The sequence below is a fragment of the Myxine glutinosa genome, chromosome 4 (genome assembly GCF_964187855.1).
Source record: "Myxine glutinosa chromosome 4, kmMyxGlut1.1, whole genome shotgun sequence".
Classification (NCBI taxonomy): Eukaryota; Metazoa; Chordata; class Myxini; order Myxiniformes; family Myxinidae; genus Myxine; species Myxine glutinosa.
This window is the reverse complement of record NC_136264.1, coordinates 155,840,094-155,861,483: the sequence shown is the minus strand read 5'-3', so window position 1 is coordinate 155,861,483 and position 21,390 is coordinate 155,840,094. Positions and strand designations below refer to the sequence as shown.

Genomic DNA, 21,390 nt, shown 5'->3' with positions numbered 1-21,390 from the left:
ATAGCAAAGAGCAAGTGCACTAGTTCTCAATGTTTTCGAGCATGCTCCCCATCTTGTGTTGGTGAGCTTATTCAGGATGTTGTTTCGTGCGCTCACTTTTGCCTTTGTCTTCTCGATGTGGTACTTTAAGGTAAGGCATCGGTCAAGAGTGGCTCCTAAATAGATAGGGTGCTAGCAATGCCTCAATGTTGCTCCACACCAGGTTACTTTAAGCAGGCGTTTGGCTTCACGGTTTCTGAGGTGGAATGCACAAACTTGCGTCTTTGTTGGGTTTGCGTTAAGGTGGTTTTCTTAGTCTATGAGGATATTAGTCCCTCCAAGGCCTCAGACCGTTTTCTCCACGGTGTTAAAATCAGTGCTTTGGGCAGTGACACGTCAGCATATACAAAATATCAGCATAAAATATATCAAATATCAAAATATATCAAATATATATAATATATATTGTTACAGATCGCGGATTAAGATGTTAGTTACCGAGCGGTTTGGTATGGCCGCGACCGTTACAGGATCCCTGACTCACCCGATTCACCCAGAACCTTGGCCGTATCGCACCACAGCTGCTCAATGAGGGAAAAGACAAAAACGACGCAATGCAAGAGGAAAAAGGAATAAAACGAGAAGACGTACAGACGAGTAATGGGGTTTATTATTTACACACACAAGCAAAAAGGAGCAATCAAGTTTTATTTACAACACATAAGACGCAGGTGACACAGTGCAAATACTAGCTTATCTACAGACTTAACTTATTCCCAGGACAGAACAAACAGAACAAACTCACGTCCACAAGAAGGGTGGAAAAGCAGGAGGTGGATGGCTGGAGGGAGAGGGAGGTCCAAAGGGGGTCCCGCAGCACAACCGGCGCGTTTAGCAGCCGCCGTTCAGGCCAGGCCCCACGCTGCTGTTTTGGCTGCTGTGTACGTCGCGTGCTTTGCCAGGCCTTGTCCGACTCGTCTGGTCCAAACCCTCAACTCTTTCTTGGTTCACTCACTCCTCACCACCGACTCCTCACCGCAACCAACTGACCACCGACTCCTTACCACCGCAACCAACGCAACCAACGCAACCACTGACCCTCCTCTGGCAACCGACTCAGACCAACTCAGACCAACTCACTACTCACTTCCGTTTGCGCCTTTTATAGCGCCTCCAGCGATTACGCCGCCGGCGTTTTGGACACGCCCATCGGGGTGCTCACCTCGGCCCTGGTTGGTCGCGCGACCCTCGGGCTCCGCCGTGGATGACGACGGGCGGGCACGCCCCTCCTCCCCTCTGACGAGGTGGAGACACGCCTTTCTTCTCCGACTCAAAGCACATGGTCAATGGCGGTTATTGGAGGGGAGGTGATTGGGAATCGAGGGCTCAGCAATGACGAGAGGGGATGTAATATGGAAATGGAGGTTTTGGGGATGGGAAGGAAAGGGAGATTTTGGGGATGGGAAGGAAAGGGGATCTATTCTCTTTCACTGGTGCAATGGAGTATTTCAATTAATGGAAGACACAGCCTTACACTAATACACATAATAAGGATATAACTGTCAAAAAAGATATATCGTGTCCTGCATGTATGTTTTATGGACTAACTACGGGAACGCCCTTTGACCTTTATACAACCACAAACGGAGGGAGGAGGGGTGATATTTTACAACAACCTTTTACAACAACATTTTACCACAAAAATAAAATAAAAAAACATTCTCATATCCACAACAATATATTGTTGCGGATACGGAGTACGGCTCTTCCCCTTAGCAAGAAGGGGGTTAATCCCCCTTTTATTTTCACTGGCCGTCTCTGCTCCTGAAGCCGCCCCGCTCCCTCCACGAGGCAGGTGGGCAACCTCGTTCGAGACCGCGGACAAGATGTTATTTGCCGAGCGGATTAGCAGCCCGCGGCTCGAACCATTAACAAAAACTAGACCCGATTCTAAACGTTGGCCAAATCGTGCCACAGGTATTCAATGGGGAAATCACAAAGACGATCGGACGAGCATGAAGAAGAAGACGAAGGTAGGAAATAACAGGATTTATTATTACTAATTATGTACAAAACCAAAGAAACCAAGGAGAAGGAAAGAAACGAAAATAATTTACAGAAGAGGAAGACACAGTGCAATTCTACTTATCTATACAGTCTTACTTATGCCCAGGGACAACACGGACAAACAGACGACAGTCAGACTTACACAGGGATGATGACAGGAACGGCAGGAGGTGGATGGCTGGACGGATGAGGAGGTGGGACCACAGGGCTGGAAGGTTCAGCTGGACGCAGGAGAACGGCCGGGCCGAGAGCGAGCAGCCGCCGACTCTCCACACTCTCGTTCGTACGGCGGCGTTGCTTCGCGGCCGCGGGTCGAACTGCCGTTAAAGCTCAACTCCTTCTCAACTCAACCGCGGTGGACTCAGCTGCGGTGGATTCCTTACTCATCTGCTGTGGGGGCTTCCTCGGTCATCTGCTCCAACTGGACTCTCAGCTCCTCCTCAACTGGACTGAGGTGGGGGCTCCGCGTGATGGGTTATATAACTACGCCCTACCAAGCCATGGTCACACCTTACCAAGCCATGCCCACCGAGTCCTGGTTGGGCGCAAGGGCTTCCTGGCTCCACCTCCTGAAGACGATGCGCCGGCCACGCCCTTCTACCCCCGAGTTGACCGCGTGCATAATGGAGTTTTGAGTGAAGAAAACCGCCCAACGCAACGGTGGCGAACGCCGCAGAAAACCGCCCAATGCAACGGTGGCGAACGCCGCAGAAAACCGCCCAATGCAACGGTGGCGAACGCCGCAGAAAACCACCCAATGTTACTGGCACTTTGAAGAGGTGATTTGGGGGAAACTTGAAAAGGGAACTATCTTATTCGATTCGATGCAATGCAGAGTCAACTAATGGGAAACAGAGCCTTATACTGACATGGAATAAAGAGATAACTATTTAGAAGGGTATATGATTTTCTACGTGCATGCTATGGACTAACTAAGGGGACGACCTTTGACCTTTACACTTAACGGAGGTATTTACAAGGATCATTACATTTACACAGGGTGATATTTACAGCAATTACAGGGTTCTCAAATCCGCAACACTGCACCCTCATCCTCCAGGCACGTCCCGGGCCTATAAAACTTTACTTAGTGTGACACGTAGGTGTAGTTCCCTCTACAATTAACCTGACCCTGAGTGCGACAGTTTTAAAACACAAATAAGTATGTCCCTCTGCTGCATTGCACCCTATCTAACAGATTCACGCCCACAGGATAACCGAATTGCGGAATTGTTTTCAAACTAAACATGTACGGTGGGGAGCATTATTTACAAGTGACGCTGATTGTATTTACACTGCAACCCAGGACCTGCGATGTTTCTTTTTGGGGGGGGGGGGGGGGGAGACGGCATGCACTGCATCGACGCACCAGCACCAATAATCACCAAAGCACCATAAAGCACCAGTCAGTGCACAGTCACCATAGTTATATATATTTTTTAAACTGATGCTGGTCTTCCTCTTCGGCTCCCTCTGCTGGCCGTTGTCGTTCTTCCAGTTGTTGTCTTTCTTGTGGCCTATTTGGTGGATATAAAACAAAAGCACAACCGTGTCCACTGTTTTTATTTATGGCCCACAGGGGCCGACTATGGGTGGTTCACCTGTGGGCTTGGTGCCACCTCACCGGGTCCGCAAGCAAGATCTTGGGCCATCGTGGCCGGTCCCAGCAGAGGGGCCATGCCCCAACCCGTGGGGTCCATGAGTGGTGCTCGGCCACAGACATGTGGTCCATAAATGGTGCGTGGATGCAGGCAGCTGGTTGCGAGGATTCGGGCACACCGACGCGGCCCCCCCGCACGCTCCCCTCAGTGCCCAGAGAGCATGATCCATGGGTCGGGGAAGGAAGACAGAGAGGGCAGGTTAGCGAGGGGTAAGGGCGCAAGGGTACACATCAACACAGGTAATGCAGAACAAGGTGCGCACGGAGAGCGAAGTGAGAAAGCTCGTCCCGACCGTACGTCACCCCCCCTTTAACCTACTCCACCCTTGCCCTTACCCATATTTACAACAATCTACACATTTACAAATCCGTCACTACGTCTCGTCCTCCCCATATTTCCCCTATACCAAATACGTCACAATCCCATTGTCTAAATTTGCCATCACCAATTCATCATCAATCCTCATAAGGAGGGAGAGATGGAACATAAACACAATGTCACACCCACGTCATGATGCGTCTCACATTCCAAACATTTGCACAAAAATAATAAAAACATGGCATGGTGTGGAGTTCTGTCACCTCAGGTGAGTGGATGTAGATGGTGCGAGGAGATTCTTAATCCTAACTATCCTCTAAATGTCATTAACACACTTTACACGACCCGGGGTCTTTCCCTGCCAATCCATTGGCCATGTTACTCTATGTGGTTTTAAGAACCAAATTCCCATTGACCAAACTGTGGTGCTTCATCAATTTGGGGTCTCACTCCCCCGGTTCAACTCCCTGTGCCTTTGGACAATTTCAGGACTGGGTCATGTGGCTCTCCCAGCAGGTCTACCCACCTGCACACCTCCGCCACTGCAGTTGCCTCCGAGCTTACCTGCTCCTTACCCTAACCTATCTACCTGGGGAAGGCCCTCTGGCGCTCTCGACACTCGGTGCCCTCTCTGGCACTGGGCTACCCGGGTCCGTCCTCCGGATCCTCGGGCCCCATCCACAACTCTACCGGCTCCCAGAGCCCACCTGCGGCCTCACCTGGCCGACATCCTAACAGTGGCGGAGTGCCCATTTAACGACACACACTAACAGGCCACACGCCCAGCCATTTCCACGACACTAATGCACCCATCCAAACACCATTCTTCCACACGCACCACAGATGCCAATATCCAACCACAATTTACCTACTCCCACTACCTAACTCTTAAACTACCCTCCCTGGGTATTCGTGATAGGGGTCCACTTTTCCCCCATTCACACCTTCGCACCATCCACTCCACTCCACAGTTTCCACCATACTCCCTCCACACCATCCATTCCATGTATTCCATACTCCATATATTCCAGACCATACATTTCATTCAACCATGCTCACCTGTATTGGCACACCTGTGCATCACACCTGGTGCTTCCTGCACCCTCCTTCCTCCAGGACCATTTGCTCAACACAACACTCAATCACCATTACTCACTCATACACTGCTCCATACATTTTCGATTCTCAAACACACGGCATCATCTGATCTACCTGGTTTCCTTCTAACTTGGTGCTCCCCATCTTCCCTTTAAACTAAGCACATACCACGTCGTTATCATCCAAACTAATCTACCTACGTCCCCGACTACCTGTCCAATGTCGCTACTTAACCCTACAGTTACCTATGGTCAATCTTCTCTAGATCCCTATCATTTTATCCAAACCCTCCCTCGGCGAGCTTACACTGCCATAAACCCCATAAAACTATAGCTCATGTGCCCCATCTGATGTGAGGGATGGCAGAGTTGCCATCCCACCACATCGGGTATCTCCCACTATCAATTTTGCCCATCAAATTCCAACCAATCAAAATTTGCCAATCATCTGCCAATCAGTTTACCAATCAATTTTGCTTTTCAAATTCCCTACTGCTATCACCCTCACATGTCTACTCACTTGAGCCTCTCGCTGCGTCAATTCATTCTTAAAGCCCGGCTTCGCGAAGCCGAGCAATGAATGCGGATGGTTCGTTGCCGGCGGTCGGGTCCGTCCGGCATTCGGTGCAGTAGTCAGGTTCACTATGTTAACAAATATAATTTCGTTCAAAATTTTGGTAGATTAGCAAAACTATACATTTTTGGAATACTCAGAGCATGAGGAATCCAAAAATTAATGTTTGCATTTGCATAGACACCTTTGCGAAAATGACACTCAGGACAGTGATGAAGAGTCAGGTTCACTATGTTAACAAATATAATTTCGTTCAAAATTTTGGGAGATTAGCAAACCTGTACATTTTTGGAATCATCAGAGCATGGAGAATCCGAAAATCAATGTTGGCATTTGCACAGACACCTGCATGGCCGCCATTTTGGATTTTCAAAATGGCCGCCATAAAATACATTTTGCGCTATCTCTGCTTCTAGTCAACCTAGAAACTAAATTAAATATGCTAATCCTATGTTTTCTGGGTTAAGGAATCCAATAAAGGCCTCAAAATAGTGCTCAGGATTATAGAAAAGCAACAAACAAAGGTGATTGAAAACCATTGTCTTTATATTTGTGATATAACTGCATTACATAATACATGATATTGCAAGTCCTTTGAAGTTATAGGTATGGGTTTATAAAGCATGAAAGCAGCCTTGTTAGTATCAGATTGAACTATAAGTCCTATACACAGGATCTACTAGGTCGACACCGTTCAGGAATATGCTTTTACAGATCTTCATCACTGTCCTGAGGGTCATTTTCGCAAAGGTGTCTATGCAAATGCAAACATTAATTTTTGGATTCCTCATGCTCTGAGTATTCCAGAAATGTATAGTTTTGCTAATCTACCAAAATTTTGAACGAAAAAACATAGTGAACCTGACTACAAGGAAGAAGGCTTACTCGGGCCGAGATTCCACGCACCATCTCGGCACGGAACCGTCCGATGCCCCAATCTCGGCCGGCCGGAACGCCTCACCCACAAGGGGTTGCCGTGTCGACCCTTCCTACCTGTCCTCGAACCGGCCCGCCCTCTCCGCTTAGCGGAGCACGGACGCGACCATTCAGAGCGAGGCCCAGCATGGATCGCGCACGGCGGTTCTTTCGAAACCGCCGTGGTTACGATCCCCGCTGGTTCCCGCTGCACACAAAGCCCGGCATGAACCGGGGGCTCGCTTTGGCGAAAAGTCGATCTAACCGCTGCTCCGTTTAACGTCGATGCTTCACTTGCATGCTCACACCACGCGTTCCGTTCCTTATTCACACATCCAGGTGTCTCCATACACTCCGTCATTGCACCTTCTCTTACACACACCCCAGGTTCACTCATTACGCTCACAGACTTCATCACACACCTGACCACCGCACACCTTGGCACACACTCGTCGTTCGCACACCTCATCAACACACCTCTTCGCGCCCACTCCTCGGTCACATCCTCTGTGACAACCACGGTGTGCACTCTTCGGCACACCCAATCACATGCTTCACTACCAACTCAAGCGTGCATTCCCACACACGCTCGACCATTCCAGGTGTGCATCCTTCCATTCTAGGTGTGCATCCTCTCTCACCTGCGACAACCAACTCGTGCTCCGTGTCACTTTCGTCACTCTCACCACCGCACTCGGTCGCGCATTCACCCTTACTCTTGACAGCGCACTCTGTAATCATGCACTCCTCTGTTACACACCTTTCTCGCGCATCCTCTTGCGCACACTCTCCCGTTACGCCCTCCGTAACACTCACCACAGGTGTGCACTCTTCCGTTACATCCCCTGTAACACTCCCCATCACGCGCTTCAATGTGCCCCCCCGCACCCGCGCCACGACCAACTCACTCTCGACAGCACACTCACTCCTCGGCGCGCACTTTTTCCTCACACACACCTCCGTTCCACACCTTTCTCGTGTACCTGTCGCACTCTCTCCCGGTACATACTCCGTACCACTCATGGGGGTGCATTCTTGCACACACCCGATCACTGCTGCACACGCCGGCTCACCAATACCCCTCTCACTCCCCATAGTCGGACCTCCTTGCACACCTCCTCTTTCCATACACTCCGGACCAGTCATACCCCTCACCATTGGTCTCTCACGAACACCCGGGTCTAAACCAACACCCAAGCTGACTGAATCTCCCCTCACACCAATATACATTTCCGAGTATATCGCCACTCACCTCGGCACCTCGTCTTCGCTCCTCCTCCGCCACCTGCAAACTCTTTATTTGGTCAGTAAGCACATCATCACGATTTGAGCACAGACCTTGCACCAATTCCATCACCTCCTCCTTTATCTCCCTCTGAGTTTCCCTCCGTCTCTTCTTAATTTCACTCACCCCCTCTTCCACTTCCTCTAATTTTTGCTTTACCCCTTTTATGTCCCGTTGCGCCCCCTCAACTTCTTCTTCTAATGCCACCTTGGTCGTTTCTATGTGCGTCCTTACTTCCCGTTCTTTCGTCTCCATTGCCTCTTATCACCTCGTCCAACCTCTTTGTCAACCCCTCATGTACCATCTGACATTCCCTCTTTGTCGCTATGAGTTCCTTTTTTATCTCCTTCTGTGTCGCCTTCAACCCCCCGATTACCGCAGTGTTCTTCTCCACTTGCTCCCCCAATTCCTTTTTGTCCCACCGTCAGCTGCTCTACTCCCCTTGTCAGGTCTTCTATGCCCCCCTGTAACCTAGCCATACTATTTCTCACCTCTTTCTCCATACGCTCCTCACCCCGCTTTACCTCCTCACGTACCCCCGCGACCTCTTCGCCCACACCTCGTCTGATCTCCTCCCCCATTTCTCCCATCTCTTTGGTAGATGTTGCCCTCATCTGTTCCAAATCATTCCTCTGGGCATCCAATTTAGTTTCAACCCGATTTTCACCTCCTCTATCTGATCTCCCATTTGTTTAATTTCCCGGGCGGATTGCTCCCCTATTTCCCTCAATTTGCCTTCCATGGTGTTTTCTAACCCCGTTAACCCATTCTTCACCCCTTTCATCCCGTTGTCTAACCCCTCAAATTTGTTGTCTAAACCCTCAAATTTACTGTCTAAACCCTCAAATTTGGCTTCTAGCCCCCCAATTTGATTTCCCATATTACTTAACCCATCTCTCAATCCCCCGATTTGGTTTTCTAATCGCTCCCCCATTCTGTTTTCCATTCCCTCAATTTGGTTTCCCATCTCATTTCTCAATCGTGGAAGGAATATGGCCTTTAAAATGAATGTTGTTGTGTTGTTGTATCTCATTTCTCAATCCCATATTCCCCATTTGGATGATTGCCTGTAGCTGCGCCATGAGGCCCTGCATGTCAAAGCCCGCTGGTAGAGCGGGCTCGGCTACCGCACCCACGTGCGAGGCGCCATTTTGTGCGCCTCCAACCTCGTGCACGGCGCAATTTGGTGCTGCTGCAACCTCGTGCGCGAGGGCGCCATTTTGTGCTTCTGAAACCTCGTGTCGCGAGGCGCCATCTTATGCACCTGCAACCCCCGCAACCACATCCTCATTGCTCTCCTCCTCCATTTCCTCCCTGGGGTCCTGGGTCGATTCTAAACCCTCTAACTCTACCCCCACCGGCATCCGGTCGCCTTGAGCATCCATGGCACGATTTTAAAATTTAGTGTTAAATAAAATTTTGGCCACTCGTAATTTTGAGTGCGCTAAGCGCACTTCAGGTCCGAATCTCGCTCCCGACACCAATTGTTGCGGATACGGAGTACGGCTCTTCCCCTTAGCAAGAGGGGGGTTAATCCCCCTTTTATTTTCACTGGCCGTCTCCGCTCCTGAAGCCGCCCCGCTCCCTCCACGAGGCTGGTGGGCAACCTCGTTCGAGACCGCGGACAAGATGTTATTTGCCGAGCGGATTAACAGCCCGCGGCTCGAACCATTAACAAAAACTAGACCCGATTCTAAACGTTGGCCAAATCGTGCCACAGGTATTCAATGGGGAAATCACAAAGACGATCGGACGAGCATGAAGAAGAAGACGAAGGTAGGAAATAACAGGATTTATTATTACTAATTATGTACAAAACCAAAGAAACCAAGGAGAAGGAAAGAAACGAAAATAATTTACAGAAGAGGAAGACAGTGCAATTCTACTTATCTATACAGTCTTACTTATTCCCAGGGACAACACGGACAAACAGACGACAGTCAGACTTACACGGGGATGATGACAGGAACGGCAGGAGGTGGATGGCTGGACGGATGAGGAGGTTGGACCACAGGGCTGGAAGGTTCAGCTGGACGCAGGAGAACGGCCGGGCCGGGAGCGAGCAGCCGCCGACTCTCCACACTCTCGTTCGTACGGCGGCGTTGCTTTGCGGCCGCGGGTCGAACTGCCGTTAAAGCTCAACTCCTCAACTCAACCGTGGTGGACTCAGCTGCGGTGGATTCCTTACTCATCTGCTGTGGGGGCTTCCTCGGTCATCTGCTCCAACTGGACTCTCAGCTCCTCCTCAACTGGACTGAAGTGGGGGCTCCGCGTGACGGGTTATATAACCACGCCCTACCAAGCCATGGCCACACCTTACCAAGCCGTGCCCACCGAGTCCTGTTTGGGCGCAAGGGCTTCCTGGCTCCACCTCCTGAAGACGATGGGCCGGCCACGCCCTTCTCCCCCCGAGTTGACAGCGTGCGTAATGGAGTTTTGAGTGAAGAAAACCGCCCAATGCAACGGTGGCGAACGCCGCAGAAAACCGCCCAATGCAACGGTGGCGAACGCCGCAGAAAACCGCCCAATGTTACTGTCACTTTGAAGAGGTGATTTGGGGGAAACTTGAAAAGGGAACGATCTTATTCGATTCGATGCAATGCAGAGTCAACTAATGGGAAACAGAGCCTTATACTGACATGGAATAAAGAGATAACTATTTAGAAGGGTATATGATTTTCTACGTGCATGCGATGGACTAACTAAGGGGGCGACCTTTGACCTTTACACTTAACGGAGGTATTTACAAGGATCATTACATTTACACAGGGTGATATTTACAACAATTACAGGATTCTCAAATCCGCAACAATATTAATACACAATATATATAATACAAAAATATATAATACACAAAATATCAAAATATCAGCATATCAGCATATACAAAACAGCGTGTAACACCGTCTATAGGTTGGTCGTTGGTGTCGATGTTGTGCAGCAATGGTGCAAGCACGTTTCCCTGAGGAAGACCATTCTTCTGAATATGCCACCTGCTGTGCTTCCCACCTAGTTCAACATAGAACCGGCGATTCTGAAGCATGCTTTCTAACAGCTCTGTTAAGTGAATATCTTTTATCATCTCGAGGATCTTGCAGAGGAGACGCCTACGGTTCACTGTATCGTATGCTGTTGACAGGTCTACAAAAACAGCGCCTGTTACCAGCCCTTGCTCAAAACCATCTTCAATATGTTGTGTGAGGTTGAGCAGTTGGTTTGTTGTTGATTTGCCAGGATGGAAACCTGCTTGCTCTGGAATGATCTTCTCATCTACAGTTGGTGTTATCCTATTGAGTATCAGGCGTTCAAACAGCTTATAGGTGTGGCAAAGCAGTGAAATTGGCTGAAAACTCTTAGGATCTGAGGGATGTTTTCTGGGCTTTAATGGTGTCGTGAAAATCAAGCTCAGACACGACTTGACCTCTGGGTAGGTTTAATATCATTTAGATCTGCAGTACATCCTGTAAGAATACATGCATGCAACAGGCATTAAATCAGAGCATTTCATGAGCAGCAATGGTTGATTCAATATAACAATGGTTAGCGCAGCGCATTGTCAGCGCAGCATTTGGGGCGTACATACCATTCAAACTACTGGACTATGTCACAGTGAGTTCCGCTGGAGTGTCCGCGCGCCCCGGTTGTCCCGGGTCTTATAGACGCCCCTTCCGTAGCGAGCACCCCTGGGTTCACCTTGGTATAATTTCACTACAAATGGTGCCATTACATGTGCCTTCTGCCAAATCCTAGGTAGTTTTTGTGTTGCCAGACAGTGGTTAAACAATAATTGTAGGAGCCATTTCTTTGCTTTTTGTCTAAAATGCTTTATCTGCTCCATTGCCATGTTGTCAAGACCAATTGCTTTCCTGGGTTTTAGACTAGATATACCAGTTTCCAGCTCTTTCATGGTGAATGGTCTAGTAAAGCCTAGGTCATCGCTGTACTTTTTCCTATCTAGTTGTGCTCTTGGTTGTTTCTTGTTCATTTTTCCATTTAGGAGCAACTGGTGTGCAACTTGGTTAGCAGATGCGTTTAGATGTTGGGCAGCTTTCTTGGGATCACCTCCAAGTTTGCGTATGAGAGACCATGCCTTCTTGCTGTTTTTTGTAAGATCTGTTGTCTCTATCAATGTGTTCCAGGTGTTTTGACGCTCTTGAGAGATACTTAACATCACCCTCTCTCCGGTGGATATTGTTTCCTCTGCAGAGGGGTCAGATTTAAACATTGAGACATACTCCCAATAGAGTTCAGCATTCTCCTTGGTGAGACCAGGGATGTAGTGTACTCTGCAACCTTGGGGGATCTTCCTTCTGGCTGTTTTCTGGACAGCTTTTGCAGACAGGCTGTAGTGCACAGGTAGTGGTTTAAAGTGTTTAACCTTGCGGTAAAGTGCTCGTGTGAAACCGTTCCAATCGGCCTTCTTGAAGTTGAAGAGCCTTTTGAATGGTATGACGGTTGGTAAAACTGTTGCATTTACCTGAATACCAATAAGACGGTGTTGTGTCTGTGGTATTGGGTCTGTGATAAACTTCTTGCAGAGGCCAGCGATGTTGTTGCTGACAATGTCAAGGTCTGGGTTATATCTACACTCCCAGCGGGCACTGTGGAAGGAGGCTGACAGATTGGGATCATGGATGAGACTATGCTGGTTAGCGTCCATCCATTCTTCGACTGCCTCTCCATCGTTGTTTGACTCCTTGTACCCCCATTGGGTACTGTGGCTATTGAAATCTCCAATAATGATGTGTGGGTTTCTGTGCTGGTTGGGTACAGGGTTAGAGAAACTGAAATCTGTGCAAGGTGGCTTGTACACTGAGGTCACTACTACTTTACTCAGCTCTGCAGTTAGGATTTCGATGTTATCCTCCTCTGTTTTGGAAGTGGCTTCTGCAACTGAACCAGCTCTAACAAATACAGCACTACCATATTGCTGATGAGGTCTTTCAATAGCCAGGACCATTCCTGGTATTTTTGGGTGGTTGTTCACACTTCCTCTTGCAGGCAGAGGACATCACACTGCAGCTCATTGCATAATGTGGCAAGAATGTTTTGTTTAGCTGGAGAGAACCCTTCAACGTTAGCAGCTATATCAGTCAATGCCGGTCGTGAAAAAGACCCGTGTTTCTGACATCGACGACTACTTCCATCTTCAGGCATGTTGTTGGTTCTTGATCAAAATCAGCTGTATGATGTTGTATACACTACTTGCTGTGCGTGGTGGTGGTAGAATTGGTTGAAACAGGGCTGCGTCGTGAATGCTTCTACATTGGCCCCTGGAAGGGGGATGATTTAGAATGTCTCAACACTCTCTGCTAGAGTTGTCATCACATTTGTCATGAGAGGCCGACCAGTAATGTGCAGTAAAGTCATTCCCTGTATCTGCGGTCATCTGATTATTGTTCGTTTCTCCTCATTGCATAATGATTCAGCATGGTACTGCCTGCACATTAATGGTTTTCTCAGATTCAAGAAATTCCATGTGCACTAAACTGTTAAAGTCCCAAAACGCTACTGCCATCAGCTATCCAGATGTCTGAAACTTGGGGGGGGGAAAGTTGTTTTTGTTTGTTCTGGGGACCAAGTCTGTCTCTATTTTATGCTGGCTTTCGTTTTTCTCCAACGTGAACTAATGGACCTAGGTTTCATCACTTCAATCTCTGGTCGAGTACAAGGAGTTCTATTGTATTATTATTATTATTATTATTTTATTTTTTGGTATACATTGTAGAGGCTCGTGGAAGACCTAGTACAGTGAACGGATCAGGATGGAGCAGGCAAAAACAAGACGCAAAACACGAATACATGGGGTGGATAAGTTGGATGCAGGACGCATGGGGTGGACAAGATGGGTACAGAAGGAAACTCCGAGGAAGAAAAACTAGGAAATTGGAAGGAGAGATTTGGGTGGGGTTAACGAAGGTACAATATATCATGATTGTTTCCTGGCAAGAAAATGTAGAACTTAAAATGATACATATTTTGTTGGTTGTGCTGTTACATGGTGAGTTTTTTATGGTGTGTCATGACAGAGGTGCATACATCGATGTACGTAACAAGAAGGGGAACACACCGCTTTGGCTTGCGGCTAATGGTGGCCATCTTGATGTCGTTCAATTGCTGGTTAGCTCTGGTGCCGATATGGATGCAGCTGACAACCGAAAGATCACACCCCTCATGTCTGCCTTTCGTAAGGTGAGGACATGATGCCGAGTACTCCTTTGCCTAAACGTTTGCTTTACATTTCGGCCGTTTTTGCAACAGTTGCATATGCATAACTCCAAGAACATTTCTACATTGCTTGCACCCTTCATCTTCACTCTACTATTGATCTTTTCCCATAACATTTCATTTGGTTTAATGTCTGAGATTTTCGGGGTCGAGCACATCAATTTCATTCAACACCCATTGCTCTTGCTGTTCCAGGTATCTGAAGTTTATTCTACCTGTTTGTTTGAATTTTTGTCATGTTAAGAAACATGCCCTCACCCACAAATCTCCTTCCTAAAGGTATTTTGTTTGTTTGTCTGTCTGTCCGTCTGTGAGTAGGATATCTCAAAACGTTATGGACGGATGCGGACGAACCTTGGTGGGCAGGTTGGGTGTGTGACAAGGACGAATTGGTTCGATTTTGGTGGAGATACGAATCCGTATAGGAGAAATATTTTAATACATTCTTCACCATTGAGAGATTCTTCACCAAAAACTATATATAGCACGATATTTGAAAACTTTGTGGATGGGTTATTACAACCTTGTTGGATGAGTTGGTTCGGTGACAAGAACAAGCCGATTCGATTTTGGTTGAGGTCTGGATGCAGATCCGGCCTATCAGTGCGATACATAACGTAAACTGTTCAGCTTGGTAGAGGTATGCACTCGACCGAGTGCTGTTATAATTTTCTAGCTGCAATGCTCTCCATCAGGCCAGCTTCTCAAAGTCGTCTCTGCATTGTTGCCCTCACAGGAGGAGAGGGTACTGCATTTGGGTCCGTTTGTTTGTCTGTTTGTCCGCAAAGAATAAATGTGATTTTCTTGGCAACCGTTGGTCCGATTGACAGGAAATTTCCACCATAGGTGCGACTCCACCTGTAGAATTTTTTTATGATAATTATGACGTCATATGTCACGTTGTATGGGCGCCATCTTGGAAAAACCGAAAATCTTTGCACCTCTATATCTCCAAAAGCTTCGCATAGAAAAAAATTGAGCCATGGCTCATTGTAAAGAACTCTCCATGGGGAATAAAATATGTTAATGATGATGTCATAGGTGCCTCCATTATGACTTCATAATTCGACAAGTACAAAACTTCATCCGATCAAGATGAAATTTCTTGGATGTCATCTCGGGATAAATTGGTGGAGAAAAAAAAATGATGACGTCATCGGTCATGTGGTTCGGCCGCCATATTTGTTTTTAACACAAAAGCCTTAAAAACCACTGAAAACACATCCTGGCGAGGGTCTGCAATCTCTGATTGCTCTTTCTTGTTTACTTTACTATGGTGACATTTGATGTGGAATTGAAATTGGTCCCAGGTTGAGTGCTGGTGAATAAATAGTCAGTCATGGACTTCCAAAAAATCAGTGCCTTTATGTCTCTGCAGACGAAGTCGCCGGAGGCATTGTGTTTTCGAGTTGTCCGTCCGGCTGTGTGGGCTGTCTGCGTCCGTCCATGCGTCTTTCCGTCCGTCCGGGATAGTTTTTCGTTTCCGCGATAACATGAGAACAGCTGAAGGGATCCAAGTCAATCTTGGTACAGGCAGTGCCGTGTATATTGAGAGTCTAGCCAACTGAAATACTGGCACCATGTTGCATACCTAACTTCGCGCGCTGGCACTGCGAGATGTATGTCAGCTGTGGCAATCCTGTAGTTCTGTGACGAGGGAATCGATGTTATTATTGTTTGGTCGCAGATTTAATGAGGAACAACTAATTCAAGTTAAAGTGACGTGTTTGTTATTGGAATAATAAAATCTGCAAGCGGCGTCATTTATTCACACGAATTGTTTGCCTGTCGCGGCACACGATTTATTGTCAGCTGCATACAGCATACTGATAAATTTTATTTCTCTTGGCATGAAATTGTAATTTGATAAAATGGAGCTTGTATACTAGTTTTCATCTATTATCTGGAAACGTAACATACAATATTCCCATAATGCTACGAAAGTACAATGTCTATTATTTTATTCATTAGCTTGGGTTCACAAATGTTGTTATAACTTGACTCGCACCATAATCAGCAATAAAAACAGTAAACAGACTCAGAGGTACATTGTTTATTTGTTGGTCCTGGAAGAAACAATTCATATGGTCATGAGGTTATTCTTTATCAATCAAGAAAAACAGTTTATGTTTCTAGCATAAACACACTTCTTCCATTAATAAATAATACAAATACTGCCGTACGGGAGTGCAGGCTGTTCAGATTGAATTGGGGCTCCATATCAACCGACACCCACAACGTTGTGCAGAGTCCTATCTATTGAAACAATCCAAATTAACTGCTTTTTTTGGCAATATAATATTTGGAAACAGTATTTTTAAAAATGTTACGTTTTCAAAGAACACTTTACTCAGGAAACTGACACAAACAGTGACAAATATTGCATCATAAACAATTATTTCCTGATATATAAGCATATATAAACAGTGCATGTTACAGGGTATATGTATAATAAGGGATTATGTATAATACCTGATTTTCAGTTATTATACATAATCCCATGTATGTATGTATGTATGTATATATATATATATATATATATATATATATATATATATATATATTAGGGTGGTCCTCAAATGTACACCAAAAAATTAAATTGGACTTTTTTCAGGTGCTTGTTGCTAACATTGTTCCTTATTGTGAAAAAATGAAATGTGCCAAAGATGGTTTCTATACGACTTTATTTGCTACTGTCACACATGGGTTGAAAATTGCAATGTTTCAGTATCGACACACAAAATTGTTTTTAATAAACTAACACTCAGATGTAATCCCAAATCAGCAAGAATGTATGACAATCATCATAAACACACAGAGTAAGAGTCCTCCAGACCATTGATTCCTCATTAATAAGTTCTGTGGTAAATTATTTCCTCCATATCTTCTTTGCGTCGGGGAACTGATGGCGATGCCACTCAACAACTTGCAACAGGTACTGGTGCTGCTGTTCATCCTTTGTCAAGACTTGATTGTAGTCCTGTATTAATGCTACACCACGTTCTGCAAAGTCGTTGACAGTGGCAATACCGCGCAAGACTTGCTGTGTTGACTGAAATGATGGGTCATCGGCCCACTCACCAGGGTCCTTTTCTAGGAAGTCAGTATTGACTTTGAATGCAGTAAAAATTCGCAGTGAGGCAGAAGTAACAAAATCTGCAACAGTCTTGGCAGCGATGGCTTATTTTGCTGTAAGATCCACATGTACCCGTGGTTGAGGATTCTCTTGGCATTCTTCTTCAAGAGCAGCTACTATCATTCGCTTGACATCAAGCTCAACACTATCGTCAAACAGAGCAAGTCCTGCCAGTTCTTCGCTGAGGTACCACAAGTGATTGGAAAGCTTTTTGCTGGTGGCTTCGGCAATCACTGAATCAGGATAGAAAATGAGTGCTTTTAAGAGAGCTAGGTCTCCAGCGGGAGCACCAATGGCAGATGGAGCGCTGAACCAGGCTTTGGTATACACTGCTCCAACAAATGCTGTAAAACGCTTTATGCCAGTGAGTTCCTTTGGGGTCAGTCAAAACTGATCACGGAACAAGTAGATCTTGATTCCATAAATCACACGGGCCATCCATCTTGCCCGATGCATGGCTCCTGGCTGCATGAACCTGAATCCTCTCGGAGGACGCTCACCAAACAGAATAATAGTCAACTCAAGAAGTTCACGGTAGTCATCTCGTAGGTGGCCCGATTCCAGTTTCTGGATGCAGAATGAAACGACATCTTCTTTGCAACTTAAAAATACACCTGAAACTACAGAGTCCAGGTCATCAGGCATCATTGGCTTAAACCTGCTTTGGTCAATGGAATTCCAGTTTGACTGGAAACGCTTGAAGACGGCTATCTCAGGTCCTTTTGATGGACCAAGAAATGGTTTGAATGCTGCCATTGCTGCCTCTACCACTAGTTCCAGAATGTGATGCCGGCATGCAAAATGTAATAGTGGTCGTCCAAGCTTTTGCTGCAAAATAGTGCATGCACCAAGTGCTGAACCAGTGTTGCTGGCTGTCGTGTCAAAGCTCATACCTGCCACCATGTCTTGCAAATGCCATTCTTCGAGGCATTGCATAACAGCAGCAGCTGTTGCTAGTCCAGTTCCTGCTGGCAGCTTTGGCACACCCAGAAGCTTTCCAGTTCCTTGTGGGTCACTGACAATGACAGGAAGGCGATCAACTTTTTTAGTCCCATCGTCTGGAAGGAGCTTGCCATCCCAATGAACCACCAGACTTGTGTTTGGAGCATAGGATGCCTGGATGTCACCTGCAATTGTCTTTCGTTGGATCCGCCTGGATTTCCTGATCGATGTGCGGTTGATGGCCAACTCTGAAGGGTCGTGTCCCAGAGCAGAGGCTGCTGCTGACAAGATGTGAACAGCTGATCGATCGCTAACCTTGGTGCGGTCGAGAGCTGCTGTTAGGTCCGGTGTAACAATGCTACTTGCACGCTTTCGGCTCTGCCTCTTTGAAGCAGATAGAACAGCAGAGTCGTCATGATCACTGGCTTCAGCACTGCTGTCTGTTGATGATGCTAGCTCAAGAGTCTCCTCTCAGCTGCTTGCTTCTCTTTTTCATGCTGCTCTCTTTCAGTCAACACCTTGTCGCGTTGATGTGTCCGCTCCTCTTTTCCTGCTAGCACCTTGTCAACACCAACCATAAAGCCCCATCGACCTGGCTCCCGTTGTGCCTTAAGGAATTCACGGTCCTCTGGTATTTTGATCAGATCAAGGACATCAACATGAGCAATGTCAAATAAGTCACGTAGACCGGTTTGAAACTGCTCTTCTTTCTTTATCTGAGGGACAGATCGCCGGCTCTTTCCTTTCAGGATGGATCTGTATTGTTCTACTTTTCTCTCTAGTTTTGCAATGATATTCCGCTCATCTGCAGTGGGGATCCGTGCTTTCTCCCAGATGCATAATGTCTCACAAACAACAGTTGTTGCAGCACTGCTTATGTCCAATTTCTCAGCATGATGTAGCTTAAAGTATCGCTGCAGAATCTCTTGCCAAGATGGGAGCCGAGTTTCTGGTAGTTTTTCAAGATGGCAGCCTATCAGCCACACATGGTTCTTTTTTCTGGTTGCTCTTCTTGAAGTACTTGCACTCGCCATCATAACTGAAACAAACCGAAATAATTTCTGTATAGTGCTGATTAGCAGATTAGCAGGGGCCATGTGACAGTGGTAAAAGTTTTCAAAATGAAATGAAATTTTACCCAATTTGTTCTCTCTACAGGTGTAATAAAAAAATGGAAAAGCACTTTAGAAAAGTTAATGTTTACATTTGAGGACCACCCTAATATATATACATATACATACACACACACACACACACACACACACACACACACACACACACACACACACACACACACACACACACACATACAGTGGAACCTTGACTTACGAGTGCACCAACTTACGAGTTTTCCGAGATACGAGCCGTCGCTCGGGCGGTTTATTGCTTTGAGATGCGAGCCAAGATTTGAGTTACGAGCTTTCGCCACCCGCCACCAGGTGGGTTCCGGTCACGTGGTTATCTTGCCGTGCAAGTATCTCTGCCGTATATCGCTGCTGCTTTGTTTTCGCATTTTGGTTATTTTGGAAAATTTCTTAGTTTTAACCATGGGTCCTAAGAAATTGAGTGTCAAGGGAAGAGAGGATGATGTGCTTGGATATAAAACACGCAATCGTCGAAAAACATGAGCGAGGTGTGCGTGTTGTCGACTTGGTGAGGCGGATGTGAAGGCAGCTGAAGATTTTATTATAACTGAGAAGAAGAAGAGGATGATGTGCTTGGATATAAAACACGCAATCGTCGAAAAACATGAGCGAGGTGTGCGTGTTGTCGACTTGGTGAGGCGGATGTGAAGGCAGCTGAAGATTTTATTATAACTGAGAAGAAGAAGAGGATGATGTGCTTGGATATAAAACACGCAATCGTCGAAAAACATGAGCGAGGTGTGCGTGTTGTCGACTTGGTGAGGCGGATGTGAAGGCAGCTGAAGATTTTATTATAACTGAGAAGAAGAAGAGGATGATGTGCTTGGATATAAAACACGCAATCGTCGAAAAACATGAGCGAGGTGTGCGTGTTGTCGACTTGGTGAGGCGGATGTGAAGGCAGCTGAAGATTTTATTATAACTTTTGCCGAACTGATAGAAGCCGAACGATACATCCCCCAGCAAATCTTCAACTGTGACGAGACAGGGCTCTTCTGGAAAAAGATGCCGAGGAGGACGTATATAACGGCAGAGGAGAAGAGCATGCCAGGCCACAACTTGTTCAGAGTGCCGGCGATAGCTCGCCTTCTCTTTGTGGAAGACACGGTGAGATCCTTAACATCCAACAACTAATGGGACGCAAACGGGGCGCCCAGTTTAGCGGTACACACATTGATGAATCACCCTGCCTGTGATTCACCCATGACAGGTTATAGCTGGGTCGGGATTCAAACCCAGGCTGGACAGTTTAGAGTCAAGTGTGCGTACCTCCAGTCCAGGCCATCCTGCCAACTTGTATGCTGCATACAGGTGAAATATAAAGCGCGAGATATTTTTATATATACTGTATATTTAAAAAAAAATTGGTGTGGTTTTTGGCGGGCTGGAACGGATTAATAGCATTTCAATGCATTTTAATGGGGAAATTTAATTTGAGAAACGAGCAAATTGAGTTACGAGCTCGGTCACAGAACGAATTAAACTCGTAAGTCAAGGTTCCACTGTATATATATATATATATATATATATATATATATATATATATATATATATATACCCTATACACTGCATATGTACACGAAAAATGTTACAGGGAATATGTATATATATGGTTGACTAAATAAATGTTAAGCTCACCAGAGACCTAATACACACGTGTCATGTCACTTTTGATTTGAAACCAATATATATTAAGCGATTTCACTTACCGAACATAAATATGAGTAAGGTGATGGATTCCATCCAACTCGGCGTATTTTAACCGCCCAAATAGCACTTCGTTCCTTGTCTCGAGGAAATCTGTGCATTATACGACCTTGTCCTGGTCTAACAGAACATCCCCAAGCGGCACAACACACCATATTGGTTGATTTTATTGAAATATTACTCAAATGAAATATGCAACGATACGAAGCAATGGCACGGAATGGGTGCAGCGGAAAAGCTGCTCGGCTGAGGTGGTATGCAAAATGGTGCCTGTAAACCACGTGACGCGGGCTTGACCAATCACGGCGGTAGTTGAGCAGATCAAATGCTGGCCAG

General features: G+C 46.4%; 1 protein-coding gene across 4 annotated transcripts in view; it reads left to right on the top strand.

Moving 5' to 3' along the window:
- Nucleotides 1-21,390, top strand: part of LOC137425439 (ankyrin repeat domain-containing protein 17) — a 221,706-nt gene that overhangs the window by 162,655 nt on the left and 37,661 nt on the right. For all 4 annotated transcript variants that reach the window (XM_068113878.2, XM_068113880.2, XM_068113877.2 and 1 more), the window contains exon 22: nt 13,926-14,088. In XM_068113878.2, coding sequence (XP_067969979.2) covers nt 13,926-14,088 — 163 coding nt within the window. The remainder of the gene's footprint in view (nt 1-13,925; nt 14,089-21,390) is intronic.